Raw genomic sequence first — 18,570 nt, forward strand, 5'->3', positions numbered from 1 at the left:
CCGTGCAGATAGTTAATTTTATTATGCCTTCACAACAAATTCATTACAAAAGGCTGTCATACCTAATTACAGAGGATACATATTTTTTAATTAGGTTTTCCTTTTTCTTCCCCTTGCACGTCTCAGTTTCCTTCTTTTCTTCCCAAACACAGATCTGGCAGTCACAAGGACCGTCTTCTCTTTCCCTCCGTCATCATCACTAGAACTGCTGGTGGTCACACCTCCATTCTTCACAGGAGCTTCCTTCACTGAGTTCTGCGAATCTGAAGCACTGATTTTTGGCTCTTTCGCTGCTCTTCTCCTTTCTACATTCATTGAAGATAAACTTTCAGCATCCTCACTGGAAGAACCATCAGATGATTCTGAGAGGCAGGTCTCCCCCAAAAATCCACCACACGCATTCTTTCCTTTAGAATCTGAAAGCCTCTTTCTTTTCAGGCTTGATGACTCCTCCAATGTATTTGTTATGCCTCTCTTCTGGGTTTTTCCTTTTGCCTTATCAAGTATCTCAAATTCTTTCTCCATAGCAACAGAAACTGCTTCTATTTCACTGGCTGCTGCTTCTCTCTCTTTCCTTAGCATACATGTCACAGCTCTGTTTAGTCTCTGGCTCTTAATACGTTTAGCATCTTCTTTCTCCTGTTGTGCTAATCTAAAGAAGGAATCAATTCGGAGCTGTGTCTAAAAAATAACAAAAGAATAATAACAATAAATCAGACAAGTCAGTCAAGTTTCTGAACCAAATCAACAAGCTCAACCTTGATCACTCACATTGGATTACTATGTCAGAGAATATTAATTCATTATCTCCCAAAACCCAGTTCTCTCCCAATGAATTACTGATAGTAATTTTCACTCTCTAAATCATACCTAAAGCACTACTTGTACCATCTCTGTCAACTAAGTCTTTAGTCCACATCTCAAATGAGAAATGTCTTCCTAGATATTCAAAGAGTGTTAAATATTTTTCTGTAGCTAAACGTTTCATCTTCCTCAGGAGGAACACAATTTCATGGGGCCTGTTTCTAAGTCCTACTATGTCTTTCTTTTAAAAACATTATCATCATACAATGCCTTTAAGACACAAGTTCACAGTATATATTAGCAACTGTAAGAAATATTCATGCCTTTTATTCAGCAACTTCACTTTTAAGAAGCTACTCTTTACAAATAGCTACATATGGGTAAAGCTATATGCCTAATGTTCATCACAGCATTCTATAAAAACTTGAAAATTAAAGGTCCAACAAGTAGACTGAACTAATTATTTAAATCCCTTTCATGACATGTAATCTAGTCATCTGGAATTAAGAAAACTATGCAATACATAGAAGAAAATATGCTAATAAGTTGGGGAGAGGATTAGATATATTAAGTTACACTTAGTATGGTCACAAATAAATGTAGGAAAATTTGTTAACCTAAATGTTAACATCTGTATTAGAGAAGGTAAATAATGAGTAGTTTTAATTCAGTTTCTTCATTTTCTAATTTTGGAACAATAAACACGTTAAGTTTTAGAATGAAAAGGGAGATAAATATTACAACAAAATTTATCTGAAATTAAGAAGTCACCGACACTAAGCCAAATAGCTTTGCTTTTCAGTTGGTTTATAATGTTTCCAGTAGACAGTCATCCAAAAAACAAAGAGAAACTCGTAGAAATGTTGTCTAGTCTTGTTCATGCTTTTCAAAATTATCCCAGCCTAATGAAAACGGGTTTAATTTAAATATATTACCTCAAAAGCTACACTCTCACTTCTGCTAAGTGGTTCATTTGTATGTATGTCTTGTGGGTTGTTTCTAGTGTGAGCGAAAGCTTGCTTTGCGTGAGTCGGAACATACTCACAGATAAAGCAAGAAGTAGGTACCTAGAGGAACTGAAGGTCACACAAAAGGGCTCCTTCCCCATAAAAACCTCTCCTACTGATACACAATAATGACTGTACTTCTACCTTTCAAGATTAATTTATAGAATTTACGAATATTAGTACTTATAAAAACTTAAATGATCAGAATCGCTTTGGATTGAACAATTCCTTTCGTTAAAAAATGAAAGTAACGCCAAAGGGGTAATGTATTTACTCAGAAACACCTTAGTGTGCAATCAATTATTAGACTGGTTTTTTCAAAGAAAAAAAATGAATATGCAAGGACTCAAAAGTTCAGCCCTAAGAGTGATCATCAGAAATGAAGCCAAAGTCTAATTTTTCTTTTTCTATTTTCTTCTCTTCTCTCATCTAAATTATCCTAATTTCAAAATGTCTGCTTTATGCCCTAAAATAAAAGAGTTAACTGGTCTTTAACAGCTGTTGACCACAGCCTACTCTTCATCCTGAACTTAGGAGAAGGGTCCACCGTGATTACCTGCTGAGCATCGAGTTGCTTTAATACAGGAAACAGAGATTCATCTGTCTTCGTTCTGTTCCAGCCGAAATACCGCTGACAAAATATGCAGGCAGTTAAGACTTATAAATATTTTGAAAGATATTTAAACAAGCGATAAATAAAAAGGTCCAAAGAGCCCATTTTTGATTCCATTCCCCGTATCTCCTAAGATTTTCCTATTTATAAAGATTAGAGTGCTAAAAGAAAGTAGGGACAAAATAAATTACTCCAGCATAATCATCTGGCACTATGTTCTTTTCAATTCTTTGAAATAAAACATAGGTAGCTCTCACTGTACGACATCAAAGACTTGTGACTATGGAAAAAGGTTAACTGGAATAAAAACAAGTTTCAGATATCCTACCTATTTCTTTGAGAGAAAAAATAAAATGCAGTTGGATTAATTCTAGTGCAAGTTTTGAAACATCTATCCAAATGATTACTTAAATATACACGGAGAGGAAAACCAGTAATAAAAAGGACAAGATTAGTCATCTTTCTTTCTTTCTTTCAGAATCAATCATATTTAAGTATGCAGTTGTATCTATGAATGCTTATCACTGCTTATTCAAACAAAGATCCTCTTTAAAACTAAAAAGAGGGGCCAGATGCAGTAGCTGGCGCCACTCAGGAGGCTGAGGCAGAAGGATCCTTTGAGCCCAGGAAGTGGTGGCTGCAGTGAGCTATGACTGCACCACTGCACCCCAGGCTGGGTGACAGAGTGATACACTGTTCCTTTAAAACAAACAAACAAACAAAAAACAACAACTAAGGAGAGGGAAAAAGGAGTGAAAAGGAGAACAGGATACTAAGAATATGGGATTAACGGGATATTAAGAAAAAATGATCCAAGTTTCTCTTCTGTAAGTTTTAAACCAAACACATATTTCACAAGGTGTTTCCTTGTCTTTTAAGAAGTAAAGGATATTCTCTAATTTTGTCCAGATCAGGTTTCCCCCACAGAAAGGATCCCTTCGAGTCATCCACCACCGGTTTGAGATAGGCCTCGGCAACAGCTGGGTTAGGAAAGCCAGGGGTGAGTTGCAATGTCCGTAATTTTTTTTTCACTTTGGTGTCATGAGGATTAGGTCTTATCTTTGGATTTTTTTGAGCTTCATGCCACCATTCTCTGTAAAGGAAACAATTACTTATACAGCAATAAGACATTACAGTTCATGCACTATGGATGAAGAACTAAACTTAGAACGTGTAAACTCAAGTTCTAACTCAAATTATCTGATATATAGAATATTTTATTAATTTCAGTATGATTAGCCACACTGTTTAATGATGGCAAACATTTATGGAAGGCTTCCTCTGTGCTTGGCACTGTGTTAAATATTTCACATGCCCAATCATGACACAAGCCATGTCCTATCGTTACCCCCACCTCACAGAGGGGGAAACTGAACTCAAAAAGAAGTAACTGGCTCAAGATTTCACAGCTGGAATTGGTACAGCCTTCCTCTAGCGCCCACACTCATAATTATACCACAAAAGTTACAACTTCTCTGGGTTTCTTTCTCAGCAGTAAAATGGAGGTAATGTATCTGTGTTATCTACCTCAAATTAAATACAATAATGGATCAAAGAATATTTAATAAAATGTAAATATGCCAAGAAAATGTTAAATTTTAAAAACAGATATATATATTTAATAAAATATTGAATAAAATGTGAATATTTAATAAAATGCAAATATGCCAAGAAAATGTCAAACTTTAAAAACATATATATCTGTATATATTTTATATATGTATATAAAACAGATAAATATGTATAAAAACAGAGATAATATAACTCTAAAGTAGGATTCCAGTTTTGGAAAAAACACATATATGAGAAAAGTAAACAGATATTTAAAATAAATAACAGTAACAACTATTACTTGGCTGTGTGCTAGGCAATATTCTACGCAAGAACACAGCCATTCATTTTCTTCTTTATATTTTATTCATTTTTCAATGTTTTCCATTGTAAGCCTAAATCAGTGGGATAAAGACAGTAACGCACTCTTGGAGCATCCTGCCATCACGAAGGTGGTCCATGTGGCCTCCTCTTGAGCAGGGAGACCGTGGCTGACCAGTGTGACCCCAGCTGTGCCGGGCCTAGGAGAGGCCCTCGCCACTTCCTGTCCCCTGGACCTCCTGCTCTTGGCTCCAACATGCTGTGAGGAAGCCAAGCTCACAAAGTGTCCATCCAGGTGGAGAGGCCCCGAGGCTGACACCACCACCTCATCAGCCCTGCGAGCCATTAACTTAAGGGGTCCTAGCCCAGCTGAGCTGTCCTAGCCGACATGCAACAGAGACAAGGCACCCCCACGAGGCCTGAGCCAGCTTCAGAGGCATGAGCAAAATCAGCGACTACTGCTGTGTGAAGCCACTAAGGCTGAAGGTAGTTTGTAATGTAGTGACAGTTGACCAGAAACAGTTATACAATTAGGAAAAAACAAATGCCATCAAAGTTACTAACATAATCCTCACCAATCCATGTACTCAATGGAACCTGAAAAAACGCCCGCAGCTCACGGTCCTCTGCTTCACAAGCTTGCTAGTACAGCATTAGGAACCCACTCAGACCTGCTGTCAGGGCCAGGGCCCGCCTCGATGCAGGAGTGCCATCTAGTGTAGGAAATGACTAATTGCGGTCTTCCTTGTATTACAGCAACAAAATGCAAAAAGGAAAAAATAATTTTTCTTCATTACTTTTACAACACTCTTCCCAGGAGTGCACTGAGAGAATACCGATAATTCTCCTCTACTTTACTTGCAGATTTTCGTTTTTGAAACTGTAATCATGACTGCCAGTTAGAATCAGCACACTTGTGAGCTCATCAAGCCAAAGCTATGGTTACCCTTTCAAGCAGGAGGGCCTGGCACTTCACATGAAGATGAAAGGAGGAAGGTGTCTGTCAGTCAGCTGAGCTGGGGGAGTGGTAGCAACTGTAATGAAACTGAAGGATTCATGCTCAGTCCAAGGCCTTGGGGTAGGGGAGGGGAACTGTTGTTGCTCCATGCCAGCTATTTTGGGGCTATCCAGAAATTTAGGTGCAGTATTTTCAGATCTTTTTCCCCCAAGAGAATCCATAATTTTTTGTAAAATCTCCCCAAAGGTAAATGTTCATAGAAAAATGAAAAATTAAAGCTTAAGAGAAGAATACACCATGTAGTTCAAACCAAATGTGACTACAGCTGAATTCAACCAGCAGGCCCAATGCAGCCCGGCTCTAAGAATGAGTCACCAGCCAGGGTGCCCTCAGGAGAGGAGAATGGAAAAGAAAGTGAGGCCACATTCTGATTTGACTGGTTTCCCACCATCCTTCCTGCTCTTTACTCTGTATTCACCCTAAATGTCCTGAGCCAGGCAGGGCAAAGGCTGCTACCACCTGGCATCAATGAGCTGAAGGACCAAAGGCAGAAACTGCTCAAATAGAAAAACGATTCAGCAGGCAACAAACGAGCAAAAACTGCTGAGCAAAGAAAAGTGGAACAGCATAAACAGGTCATTCACTAAATCAGAAACACAAACTGTCTATGAACATTAAAAAATTCACTCTCAATAGTTACCAAGAAACCAAATGGAAAAGTGAGATACTATTTTCACTTATCCTAAAATAATCATTAGATAAGAACTCAAAGATTAAGGACACTCAAATCAATATCTGTTAATACTTTTTTAAAAATAGAAATAACAAAAGACATTTGATTAAATTAGTCCTAATAGACCCAAAAAGAGACTACTTGGAGCCATTAAAAATGATATAAATCTGTATCATTGACAATAGGCACCGTTCTAACACCAAATGGGTTACAGGTAAAATAAAAAAGTATATAGCATCATCCCATTCTGGTAAAAAAAATATAATACACACACTCAAATGAGTATACATATATATGCAATGTATATGCACCTATATGTGTGAAGAGAAGTCTAAAATTACATAAATTGTAAAGTGTAATTGTCTTTTTAATACATATTTATAATTTTCTACGATGTATTTACTTTATTTGTATAATAAAATTATTTGCAGGTTTTCAAGTTATTTACCTGCCATGATGTATGTCTACCTCATAACTCATTCCTGGTATATAAATTTCCTCAACAATAAGAAAATCAGAAAAAGATAAATGAAGACAGTATAAAATACAACACATTGGTAAGTGTGCTATGACTGGAAGACTGCAATCACTACAATAGTTTCACAGTTCATTTCAGTGATTCCAATCACTGACTCTTCAGATCAGAGCATCCCAACATCTTTCAAACAGAGGATATGTAACTGGAGAGAACACTCAAGGATCATTAAATCAGCCACCACCAAACAGTATCTCACGACATAGTGATGGTTAAAAGATGCCACCACAATCTTGTGAATATACTAAAAACCAATGAACTGTACACTGTAAATCGGTGAACTTTGTGGTATGTGACTATATTTCAATTTTTTTTTAAAGATGCCATCAAGGACAAAGAAAAAACTACTTTCCCAGATATACTCATAACTCCTGCCATCTCAGAATCTTCAAAATGAAAAATGTTCCCTGAGTATAGCACGACTGTGGGTTCTGGATGGAGCAAGACTTCACCACTGAACACGTCACAGGGTTCACACGATGAGAAACAGGACAGGAGTGCTGGATGTAACATTCCTGGCATTGTATTTCCAAGTCCCTTCCTGGCTGACCTCTCTCAGGACACCAAAAACACCGACAAGTACAATTTCCTTTGCTTCTCCATCACCTCCAAGAATATGGGAGTCCTTGAGGGTAAGGCCTTGCCTTACTCGTCTCTCCTTTCCCCAGGGCCAGCATGGTGTCTGACACATCATAGCTGCTCTATAAATATGTCAATGAGTGAAAAGGCAACTTTTACATGTGAAATCCACAGGACTGGTTTTGTACCCCTGAACTAGGATAAGCCCAGCACCACTAAGAACTGACTCTGATTTCATCATCTCTAGAAAACAGCAAACAACCAATACTTCCTGCTGCTTTCTCAGTGAACAACGATTTGTGACAGTTCATGCTGTAAAAAATATTTCTATTTGCTTATTTGGGTATTTACACAATTATCTGAATTAAAGAAATAAAAGACCTTACGAGAATTTTAGGAGAGGTTCCAGGCCATGCCCAGGGAATTCATTGAGAATTTCCATGGCAGTTACACAACCCACAGTTGGTATTCCTTCGGTATAATCACTTCCAAGCAAATAGGCCAAATTTATTAACTTATTCCGGTCCAATCCTAAAGAGTAACAATATTTTTTAATTTTTACTTTATCAAGATTTCTTATATATTTATAAACATTTTATTAATCATATATGTGTGTATGTATATATCTATATCCAACAACCAAAAATATCTTATTTGAAAATAAATTATTTTATTCAATGGCATTCTGTTCATATTTTTAAAGTTTTATCCATTCTCATAGCTTTAAATATCCTCTATATGCTGACCCCCAAAGTTAGCTGTCTAGCCTGGGTCTCTATGAACCACAGTCACATATATTCAACTATCAGTTCAACATCTCCACTGGGTATCCAATGAGCAGCTCCAATTTATCATATGCAAACCTGAACGCTTCGTTTCTCCTCCTCCACGGTGCTCCTTCCTTGTCTTACTTAAGGCAGGTCCACTCCACCAGCCACTCAGTATCTGGAATCCTCCTCAGCTTCATTCTTCTACCGCCCCACATTCAATCTGCCTGCACACCCTAGCACACCAGACCCTGGTGGGTTTCAGCGTCTTCCTATTCTCTAACATTAACCCTTGCCACTTCCTCCCTCTTCCTCTCATACTGGCCTCCTTGCTTCCCTAGAACACAGCCCACAAGCTTCTGCCTCAGCCCCTTTCACTCACTAGTCCCAAGGTATCTATCTACAGTGCTTGCTTCCTCTTTCCTGCAGGTCCCTGCCCTGAAGTTAGGTGAGTAAATCCTTTCCCAATAACTCTCTCTGAAACAGCACCTGCACTCTCAATGCCTGGAGTTCACTCTGTCCTCTCCTTTACTGCTATATTTTTTTTTATATGGCACATACCACCAACTGTCAAATTATGATTTATGTATCTGCTTATCATCTGTTTCTCCTACTATTTTACTCTCTGCTCTTTCTCCCTTGTTAAGAACAACTGGCATATAGGAGTCACCAAACATATATTTTGCTGGATGAACAGAAGACGATCAATGCCAGAAACCCGAATACAGGCCCAGGTGCAGGAGTGACTCCCCCTGCTTCCCCTCTCCACCATCCTTGGTTCACTCTGGAGATCTCGGATAACTAGTCAAAATTTAACTAAGTCAGATGATTAACTACCTAAATATACTAGGACTTTAATTCCTTAATTCAAATGTTTAAAATCCTATTCCTCTATATAAGCCAAAGATCACTTATATGAAAATGTGCATAGACCTACAATTTCCATCAATGCATCAAACCAGTTCCTTTGAAAGAAAAAATTCCTAGGACAAATTCTGAAGGTAAGTGTCAGAAAGTAATCAAAAGACTCTGAAGTCTTACCTAATTGATTGTGAAAGTCCACATATTGATAATATTCAACAAACTTGTTTTTATTAAAAAAGTTTTTATAGACATGCCGTGCTCCAAACAGCCAGATATCACTGTCATCAGTGATGGTTCCGGAAGTCTGATCGGTCAGGTCCAGGATGGCGCACTGCGCCTCTGCTTCCATGGGAGCCTGGATGTAGGGAATGCCGAACAGGCGCAGGAGTTCCTGCCGAGTGAGGGGTACACAGTGACCCCCAGGGAAGGGCATTGCCAGGCCCTGAGCACAGGGGGAGCAGTGCCTACCACTTCATGTAATGCATTCATTCCTGCAGAGTGAGGGGTACACAGTGACCCCCAGGGAAAGGCATCACCAGGCCCTGAGCACCGGGGGCGCAGTGCATACCCCCTTCGTGCAGTGCATTCCCCCGGGGTCTGAGGAAGGTGGTAAAGGAACCCCAAGCTGCCTGCACCCACCTGGCTTTCCAGGAACATCTGTCCGGTGACAGTAGCAGCGATTCGTTCTTGCTGCTGTTTTTGAGCCTTCAGTGAATTCTGTTGTGCTAGGAGGTTGCTCTCCAGAGTTTCCAACTTCTCCTATAAAATGTGTTTTCATTTATAGATTTACATTAATAATCCAAATGTGTTCATTTGTTACAGAAAGCCTGCATTTAGTCTGACTGAAATGACCAATAAGCTCTTTCTCCTTAGGAAGTACTCCACTGGATTTCTAACCAAGAATCTATAATATCTTTAGAGATCCCTCACTAAACCACATGGAAAACGGAGTCTATTCCAGCCAGTAACCTACACAAAAACGAAGCCATCAGCAACCACAAGATGTACTGCAAATAGCTAATAAATACTCATCCAGCAACTCCTTAAAACTCAAAACCTACTTAACCCGGCTTCCTCAGGAAGAAGTGAAAACACAATGTTACAGTATTACCAAATTAATATCTTGCCATTCATGGAGTGAATCTTCCGCATCTTTCTCAGCTTCCTGTGGCTCACCATCCACGTCCTCCCTCTCAGGGTTGTCCCTCAGGAGGCTCTCGGGCTCAGCAGGGGCTTCTTCCTCCATAGTTCCTATCAGTTCCTCTTCGCCTTGTTCTGAGGGAGGTTTGGACGTTTCATACAATTCTGCTTGAAGTTCCTCATCACTAATCACACTTTGCACTTCAATGAAACTTCCTGTACCAAAATTAAAAGGTCACTTCATCTACAACCAAAACATTAAAATGATCCTGCAATTATCAAGAGCTTTCTGGAGGAACCTGAAAAATGCTACACCCTAAAAAGGAAAGATATGACTATAACAGAATACATGTAATAGTAGCATTATTATTAAATAAGTGTAATCACAAATGCCTGTAACTTCAAGCCTGTTCAATTAGGTAAACTGGCATTGTCTTTGAAAGTAGAAAACTCTCTTAAGATGTGTATATTTGCTTTATATAAATATGTTCTAAGTTAACTGACATTGTTTTAAAAATTCAAAAAGGAGAATTATCAAAGTATATAAATAATCAAGGAAGTTGCTCAATGTTTTTATGCTATTCACACAGCACAGAATAAAGCTGTGACTTAGAAATAGTTCTTCCTCTTCCACTTTCCTTCTCTCCTCTCTTACTGTCTTTCCGTCTCCTTAAAATATATTTATTGGTTCCCTTCCTTCCCTGCAGGTGGAGAGGGCTGGCAAGACCTGTCCAGCTGGGTTTAAGGAGACAATCGGAACAGAAGAGGGGGGGTCTCAGGACCTGGGAGCTGGCACCAAGGACACAGTTGAAGCAAAGAAGACAGCAGGGCCAAGGAGGAGGCCAGTGGGAAGGGGAGAGGGTTACATATCAAGGGAGAATAAGCAGATGTAAATATATTGAGGATAAGGGGAGCAATGTTTCTCATTGTTAGGGATACTACAAAGAAGCAGGAGGCTAGACTGAACCCCATGGAATTGCAGATATCAGTATAAACTCATGGATTTTAGTACAGACAGACATAGAAATAAATACAGACGTGTGTGTGCATGTATATGTATACATAAATATACTTCCTGGCTCTGTTGCTGAAAGGGCCTGAGACAGTTACACCTCAGGATCCATAAGCACACTCACATCCAGCTTGTGGTGTCTAAACCCCATGCTCCACCAAAAGGAACCAGAGCTCCCTGGTGAAATGGCTGGTTCCAGGACCAGGGCAGAGTAAGTACAAGATATGCCTGGAACAGCTTGGCCAGAAAGTAAGGAAAAGCTCAAAATATAATGAAAAAAACTGCTAAAAGCCATTAGAAGGAGTCCCCACTGGCCAAAGCTGTGACGATTTGAGCAACAAAGTAAATTATGACAGTATTGGATTATAATTCACTGAATAAAATAGGAACACAGGAGTCTACACGGATTAAAAATAATAAAAACAAATGGAGAGAAGAAAAAGATCTTCCTCATAGGAGGATGTCAAGTAATAATATACAAGGAATGACGGAGTTTGAAAACCATCATTTGGCAACCAACGTAGTAACAAATTATTCCAGTAAACATCAATGGATGCTAACAAGTGGGTGGAAGTTTGTTCAGGAACAGCATATTTATATAGCTCCAAAAATTCCGTTCCCACAAAATACTTATTCATTACAAAAGAGAAATAGTAACTTTTGAATGAAGAAAACTAGCAGATACCAGGAACAAATTGTGTGTGTGTGTGTGTGTGTGTGTGTGTGGTTGATTCTCATTATTCAAAGCGGCCATCATCTATGAAGTCTCTGTGAACACTCAATTAGCCAATACTGAGTCATTGCTCCTAAACAGATACATGTGCATATTCACACATACACATATATAACATATATATGAACATATTTCATAGATATTATCTTAAATCCTAAAAAACCGCCATCTTAGTAGATTCCACTTATTTTATAAACAAGAAACAAAGTTCAAGAAACAAATTAGTGACCTGCCTGAGGCTGCCACACTAACAGGTGCCAGAATAGGGATTCAAATCTGGTCCAACTGGCCTGGGGCCGGAGCTTCTTGCTCTCTCTCCATTGCATAATCCCCTACTGTCCCCACCCTCTGGTCGTCTCTCTCAGAGCACGGGAACAAGGCAGAGTGTCACCTTGCTTAACCTCAGCAGGGCACAGTGTAGCAACTCCAGCTTTTCCCCAGCTCTGCAAATGCCCACAAAAGACCACAAAGACATTGCAGTGAGTACTGATTTTGGAGTTACAAATAAATTTTAGTGAGCAGGCAATTTTGCAAATATAGAATATATGAATAATGAGAATCAACGGTATACATATGCATACAGATTTGGAGATATATGATATACATATAGAGGGCCACAGAAAGACCAAGAGAAATTATAGGCTAATGTGGTAACATGCTAGCCACTGAGGTACTGGATGAAGGAACCAGTGTTTTATAATATTCTTCCAACTTTTTAAAGTTCATAATTATTTCAAAATAAAAAGTTTTTAAAAACTAGAGGGAAACTCAACTTTACCTTCCCCAACTAGGGCACGTCATGCCTTTAAAAATGATAACAAAAAGCAGAGCAACAGGGAAGGTCAAGATTCATGACCAGCTGTGTGTCCCTGGGAAAGTCATTTCACCTTTCTTTCTACATCTCTTGTTCCTTATCTGTAAAAAGTAAAAACAAGACAACACAAAAGGATCTCTCAGTTCCTACAGAGGTGAAATCCTACCATTCCAAATTTCTACAAAAGCACAGACACATACCATCAGATTCACTTTCTTCTGAGTCAATTTCCATTGGTTCCGCGGCCTTCGGAATGGAAATCAAACCCTGGTCTGCAGATTCAGTGGTCTGCTGTTCTTGGATGGTGTCCAGAAAATTCTCATGCTCTTTAGCATTAAATGACACCACATTTTCTACATTACTTACTGCCTCTGAAGGGACACTTACTATGCTACTCGTTTCTTGCAAACTGACAGGGCCAATGACTTCAGAAGCAGAATTTGGTTTACATTTTGTTTCATCATCACTTGAAAGAACAGAGGAATCGAATTTACTCTCATATGGGCAAAGTTCTTTCTGTTGCTCAAGCACTTCAGCATGTGTTTCATTCTTTGACACAGAATTTGTACAAGTTGGAGGTGCCGGTGTCAGCTCCCTTCCGCTCGGGAGCCCAAGTGTGTCACTATGTCTAACCACTGCACTCTCCAGAGGCAGTCGATCTTTTCTGTCCTTAACCATAGACTCATCACTTATCGGAAAGGCTTCAGTCCCCACGTGAACAAGTGACATTTGTTCTTTTGCAACTGAGTCTGTGGACTCTCTCCCCTCATTAGTGCTGGCTACATGCTCCTCTGCAGAGTTGACACTGGATGATGCAAGTGTTGCAGTAAACAGCATTCCTTTTCCATCTCTCACTTTAAGTCCTTCATCACTGTCCTCAGTGGAGCTGTTTATATGCATTTCTTCTGCTCCTGGCCCTCCCATCGGCACATCATCTCCAGCACACACTTTTACATCTTCATCATCATCAAGAGCTTTCTGAATAGCTGAAAGGGTCCGGGGTGATATGGAGCCTTCGTCTACAGCAGCAGGTGCATTCCTCTCATGGGACTGCCTTCGATTCTCACTGTCCAGCTCCTCTTCTGAGCTACTTCCCATCAGGGCAGCTTGCACAGCTAGTAAAGTTCTTGGAGAAGGAGGGGTAGCATCAGGCTCTTCCTCTGTCTTCAGTTTTTCACATGGAGATGACTTCATGTCAAAAGACATGCTGTGCATTTTGCTGGAAGAAGGAAGAGACTCTGAATCCACTTCTGCAACTGTCTTAGCTTGAATACCTTAAGAAGAATTAAAACACTTCTCAGCATGCAGTTTTACAGTGTAACAATACACTTCTAGTAAGATGAATAAGAGAACACTGGTTCTCATAAATAAGGATATACATTTTCATTTAATCAGCAACTAGAAGTTAATTCATTAGCTAATTTTAAAGTGGTTTGGCACTATAGTAGTTAATCCTTTAATAGCAGTATTACATAAATAGAATTTCATTAATATTATCCAGGAGTGCTAGTTTATAGAATTCAGAGTGACGATATATCTTTGATTTCTAATGTAAATACATAAATGATGGTGCCTGATACCTTTTATCAAGATGTAATGTGAAGTGTCTTCAGAGACCACTCTCCTTGACTCTACCTCCTTCAGAAAGCCCCCTTCATCTTCATACTGCCTTCGGATGTGTCCTGAATGTTGCTGATTCATTTCCTTTTGGACATGTTCTATGTGCTGGTTCAGATAGTTTTTTTTAAGCAACCCTTTGAGTTGGTACTGTGAAAAGTCATTGGACTCCTAAAAGCAAAATAAACAAACAAAAGTTCTGTTTTGTATTAAATACAGATAATATTACCATATTTCCACCCTTTCCCCAACAGAGAACAAAGAACAATTGGCTTTTTTCATTGATGGTCGTTTCATATTATAAAAGTTGAATAACAAGAAAAACTTCAACTTCCTTTTAAAAAAATAATCTTCAAAAGAGTTGGGCAAAAAAAAATCATGAATATTATGGCTGGGAGCGGTGGCTCATGCCTATAATTCCAGCACTTTGGGAGGCCGAGGCAGGTGGATCACCTGAGGTCAGGAGTTCGAGAATAGCCTGGCCAACATGGTAAAACCCTGTCTCTACTAAAAATACAAAAGTTAGCCAGGTGTAGTGGCAGGCACCTGTAATCCCAGCTACTCCAAAGACTGAGGCAGGAGAATCGCTTGAACCCGGGAGGCAGAGGTTACAGTGAGCGAAGATCGCGCCACAGTCACTATAACATTTGATTATGGCTTAACAATCTTCTAGAATGCAGGTAAATATGCAAGTGAAGTGCCTAGCACAACCTAATCCCATAAAAGACACAATAAATCATAGTAATCACAGTTATTAATAGTAATACTTAACATTATAAGGCATTTCCCATGGAGGACATTTTTCTAAGTGCTTTTACATATAATATATAATACCTCATTTTATTCTCACAATTATCCTATGAAACAGATATCACCTCCATTTTATAAATGAAGAAATCAGGACTTAAATAGGTTAGGTAACCTCCCTAGAGTCACAGGGCTAATAAGGGGTAGATCTGGGATCAAAAGCATGTCGATTTACTATAATTGAATCTATTAATATAGTAGACAACTCGCTCATCCTTGGGGTATATTCCAAGACCCCCAGAGGACGCCTGAAACTGCAGAACCAAACCTGATTGTCATCAATCAGAACATGTTTCTCTTCATGTGTTCTACCCAAAAATTTAATGGATTTTCCATCTTAACTGAGCACTTATCACACACTGAGGTCATGACTTTTGCAGTTTATGGTACAACAGCAAAACCAGCACCACTTTCTTTTTTCCTTCTTCACAATTGCACGGCTAGAAAAGTCATTTTTATGCAGATCTTAGCAACCTCAGCCAGCAGATGATTTTTTTTCTTTTCTTATTAATTCAAGAACTTTCACCTTTTCATTTAAAGGAGGCACTTTACAGCTTCTCTTTGGCATATTCAAATTGCCAGCATCATACACTTGCACTGCTGTGCCATTATTAAGTCAAATAAGAGTGACTTGAGGAGAAGCACTGCAATATCGCAACAGTCAATCTGATCACCGCAACAGCTACTCAGTGATTAACAGGAAGGAAGCGTCTACAGTACGGAAACGCTAGACAAAGGGAAGATTCACGTTCCAGGCAAGATGGAGCAGGAAGGTGTGAGGTTTCATCACGCTACTCAGAATGGTGTGCAACTTAAAACTTATGAATTGTTTATTTCTGAAATTTTCCATTTAATATTTTCAGACCACAGTTTACCACAGGTCACTGAAAACTGCAGAAACCGAAACCCTGAGTAAGACGGAACTATGGTATTACGATTATTACTACTGCTATTATTATCTGCCATCACTACTGTTACCAATATTACATTTGCACGATGTACAGATGATAAAAAGGCCCAACGTGGATGACCTAGAACATCTCTATCAAAATTACAGATCCCATAAGCTGCTACTCCACACCACCCTACAGTCCACCACTTCCCGAGACTTCGTGGTTGCAGAAAGAAAATACAGAACAGTAAATCACGAGGAACTGTCTCTCTTTCTCCCATTTCTTCCTATTATTGTTTACACAACCAAAATTATACTTCCTCAGCTGCCACCTTTCACACTCAAGGAATAAAATGTCTGATAGACAGACTGAGCCTGGATTTTTTTCCTGAAATAAAAATCAATTTACTTCTGTCCTTTGTATATCCAAAGACCCAAGAATGTCACCTCTGTGCACCTTAGTGTCTGCTACTGCACACTCTTTGTGGAAAAAACAGGGAGTGATGAGAAAAGAAGTTTACCCTTCCTTTTTCGCATTTCTGCTGTCAATTTAAGCAATATTCAAAAATTGTAGAAAATAAAAAACACTCCATCTACACACTAAGGTTGATGATGTTGCAAAACTTCTATTCTGTCCCACAGTGGGTGAAAGGAGAACTATGGTAGAAGTAACAGGTAGTAGCAATAGAAAGAGAAAAAGAACTCACTCACTGGCAACTAAGACAGAGAGTCATCAACAGTAACACGAATTAAGTATCAATGGTAGCATGATCGGGAGACATATTTGCTAGCACCCAACCACACACCACCTCCACTCTAGCTTTCTGGGCCTGCCAAGCTACAAGGTGGTCCAAGGTGAAGAAGCCCCATTCCCACTGTCCAGGAAGAGGAGGAGGGAATGTGGAGAGCCAATGGCATTTCTAGGGATGCAGCAGAGGAAGATACACCTGGAATTTCAATTTAGAACTTATTTTTCCATTGTGATTAGATTCTGTATAACTATTAGTTTTTATAGACAATGTATATTATAGGCTACAATAACTTTTTTGAACTAACCTAAGAAATGTGTCAGTAAGCATCTGGCTGGACACATACCATGTGAAAAAGACTGAGCTAGGCACTGAAAATACAGAGGTGGGCAAGATAAGCACGTTTTGGAGCTAAGAACTAAAAAGTGACAGTACAGGGTGCTGTGAGAACAAAGACCAGGAGAAGTCTTGGGTCAAAATCCAAGAAAGACTCCTTAGAGTAAATGTCTATAGGCTCAAACGTATAAATAAACAATGCTTCTTAGAATCTCAGAGATACCGAAATGCTGTTTACGGTTAACTGAGTTATCATATAAGTATTGCTTATCAATTTTCTCTTCTTTCTAATAAAAAGTTTTGCTGAAGTTCTTAATTCCAAGCACGAATGTACTGTTGCATGTTTTACCTCTGGCATTGCTTCAAATAATGTTCTTCTGCGCTTGGTGAACTCTTTCATATCAGTCAAGATTTCATGCTTTACTTCAGGGGGCAGGCTGCTGAACTCCTCAGACTCAATATCTATCGCTTGAGGATTATGAAAGAACTCTTCCTGTAAAGAGAAAAACACAGCACCATGAAATTTACATTTCGTACACTTAGTTCTATTCATCATTAGGGATACGTATTATGTTTATATAATAAACACAGTTCTACATAATCAACACTTGGCCAAACACAGTTGCATATAATCTGTGACAGGCAACAAAGTGAGTAGGCAAATTAGGGAATGTAGCCATTCACTCTTTAATTCATTCAGAAGAAAAAATACTCAGCAGGTACCTCTAAGGCACCAGGCACTGTTCTAGGTGCTAAGGTACTGTGAGATCGGATAAGGTGCCAGATAAGGTCCCTGCTCTTAGGAGTAGAGGAGGGCAGACAATAAATAAATAAATAAATGAACAAGATAATGGTAAGAAAATAAAGCATATTTATCTGATATGAGAGCGATTACATGAAAAGAAAGCCGAAATAAAAGATTCATTTGACAGATAAAGAAGACCCCACTAAAAAGAGGATGTGTGAGCAGGGACTTGAAAGATATCCAAGAGCCTAAGGACAGAGCATTTCAGGCTGAGAGAACAGAAAATGCAAGAACCCAAGACAGAATGAGCCTTAAGAATTCAAGCAATATATACAATTCCTGTAATTAAATTAGTTTTATTTTGCTTATAACATAAAAAATGAAATTAAAAGTAGGAAATTCACAGGAGACATGGAAAAGCATAAAACTTTTCTCAATTGTAACTCATTACCAAAAGTACTTTAAAATCCTTCATTAGTAAAAAAGTAGCTAATACAACCTGCTGTCCTGCATGTCTGTATGTTACATGTGTACGTACTAACCAGCAAACGCGTAGGACAGAACTGTCACTGAGCTCAGCGTTTCCTGTGCGTTCCCTCACTAATGCTCACATCACCCCTATCAGGAAGGCACTGATATCAATTTCATTTTACAAAAAAAAATATAAAGCCTTGGAGAATTTAATCTGTATAAGATCACACAGCTAGTGAACAATGGAGCCTGGATTGAAACGCAGGTCTTTCTGACCTCGAGGCCCATAGTCTTAACTAAGATTGCTCTCACTAGCTGCATTAATAGCACAGCACCTCCACAACCTGAAGGATCTTGAGGTTTTAGCTCAAAAGTCTTCTACCTGATATAACAAAACAATATGAACAAACAAGAAACAGTGAATTTGGGAATCAAAAAAATGCTATCTGTGACACTAACAAACTTGAAAAAATGTTTATAAAAATATATATATAAGGCATAATATCAATTTGTAAAAACGTT

At 38.9% G+C, this 18,570-nt stretch overlaps 1 protein-coding gene across 3 annotated transcripts in view; it reads right to left on the reverse strand.

Moving 5' to 3' along the window:
- The window catches only part of ERCC5 (ERCC excision repair 5, endonuclease), a 30,400-nt gene continuing 11,830 nt past the window's right edge, over positions 1-18,570 (reverse strand). Inside the window, exons 6-15 of one of the 3 annotated variants that reach the window (XM_023217980.3) lie at positions 17,182-17,325; positions 14,012-14,219; positions 12,632-13,705; positions 9,844-10,088; positions 9,372-9,491; positions 8,910-9,123; positions 7,488-7,632; positions 3,317-3,517; positions 2,368-2,452; positions 1-681 (exon numbers count right to left, since the gene is read on the reverse strand). In XM_023217980.3, the coding sequence (XP_023073748.2) occupies positions 91-681; positions 2,368-2,452; positions 3,317-3,517; positions 7,488-7,632; positions 8,910-9,123; positions 9,372-9,491; positions 9,844-10,088; positions 12,632-13,705; positions 14,012-14,219; positions 17,182-17,325 (3,027 nt within the window). In that variant the 3' untranslated portion in view covers positions 1-90. The other 2 variants (XR_002732813.2, XM_023217981.3) reach the window with 2 other exon arrangements.

Source organism: Piliocolobus tephrosceles, chromosome X, assembly GCF_002776525.5.
Source record: "Piliocolobus tephrosceles isolate RC106 chromosome X, ASM277652v3, whole genome shotgun sequence".
NCBI classification, from domain to species: domain Eukaryota; kingdom Metazoa; phylum Chordata; class Mammalia; order Primates; family Cercopithecidae; genus Piliocolobus; species Piliocolobus tephrosceles.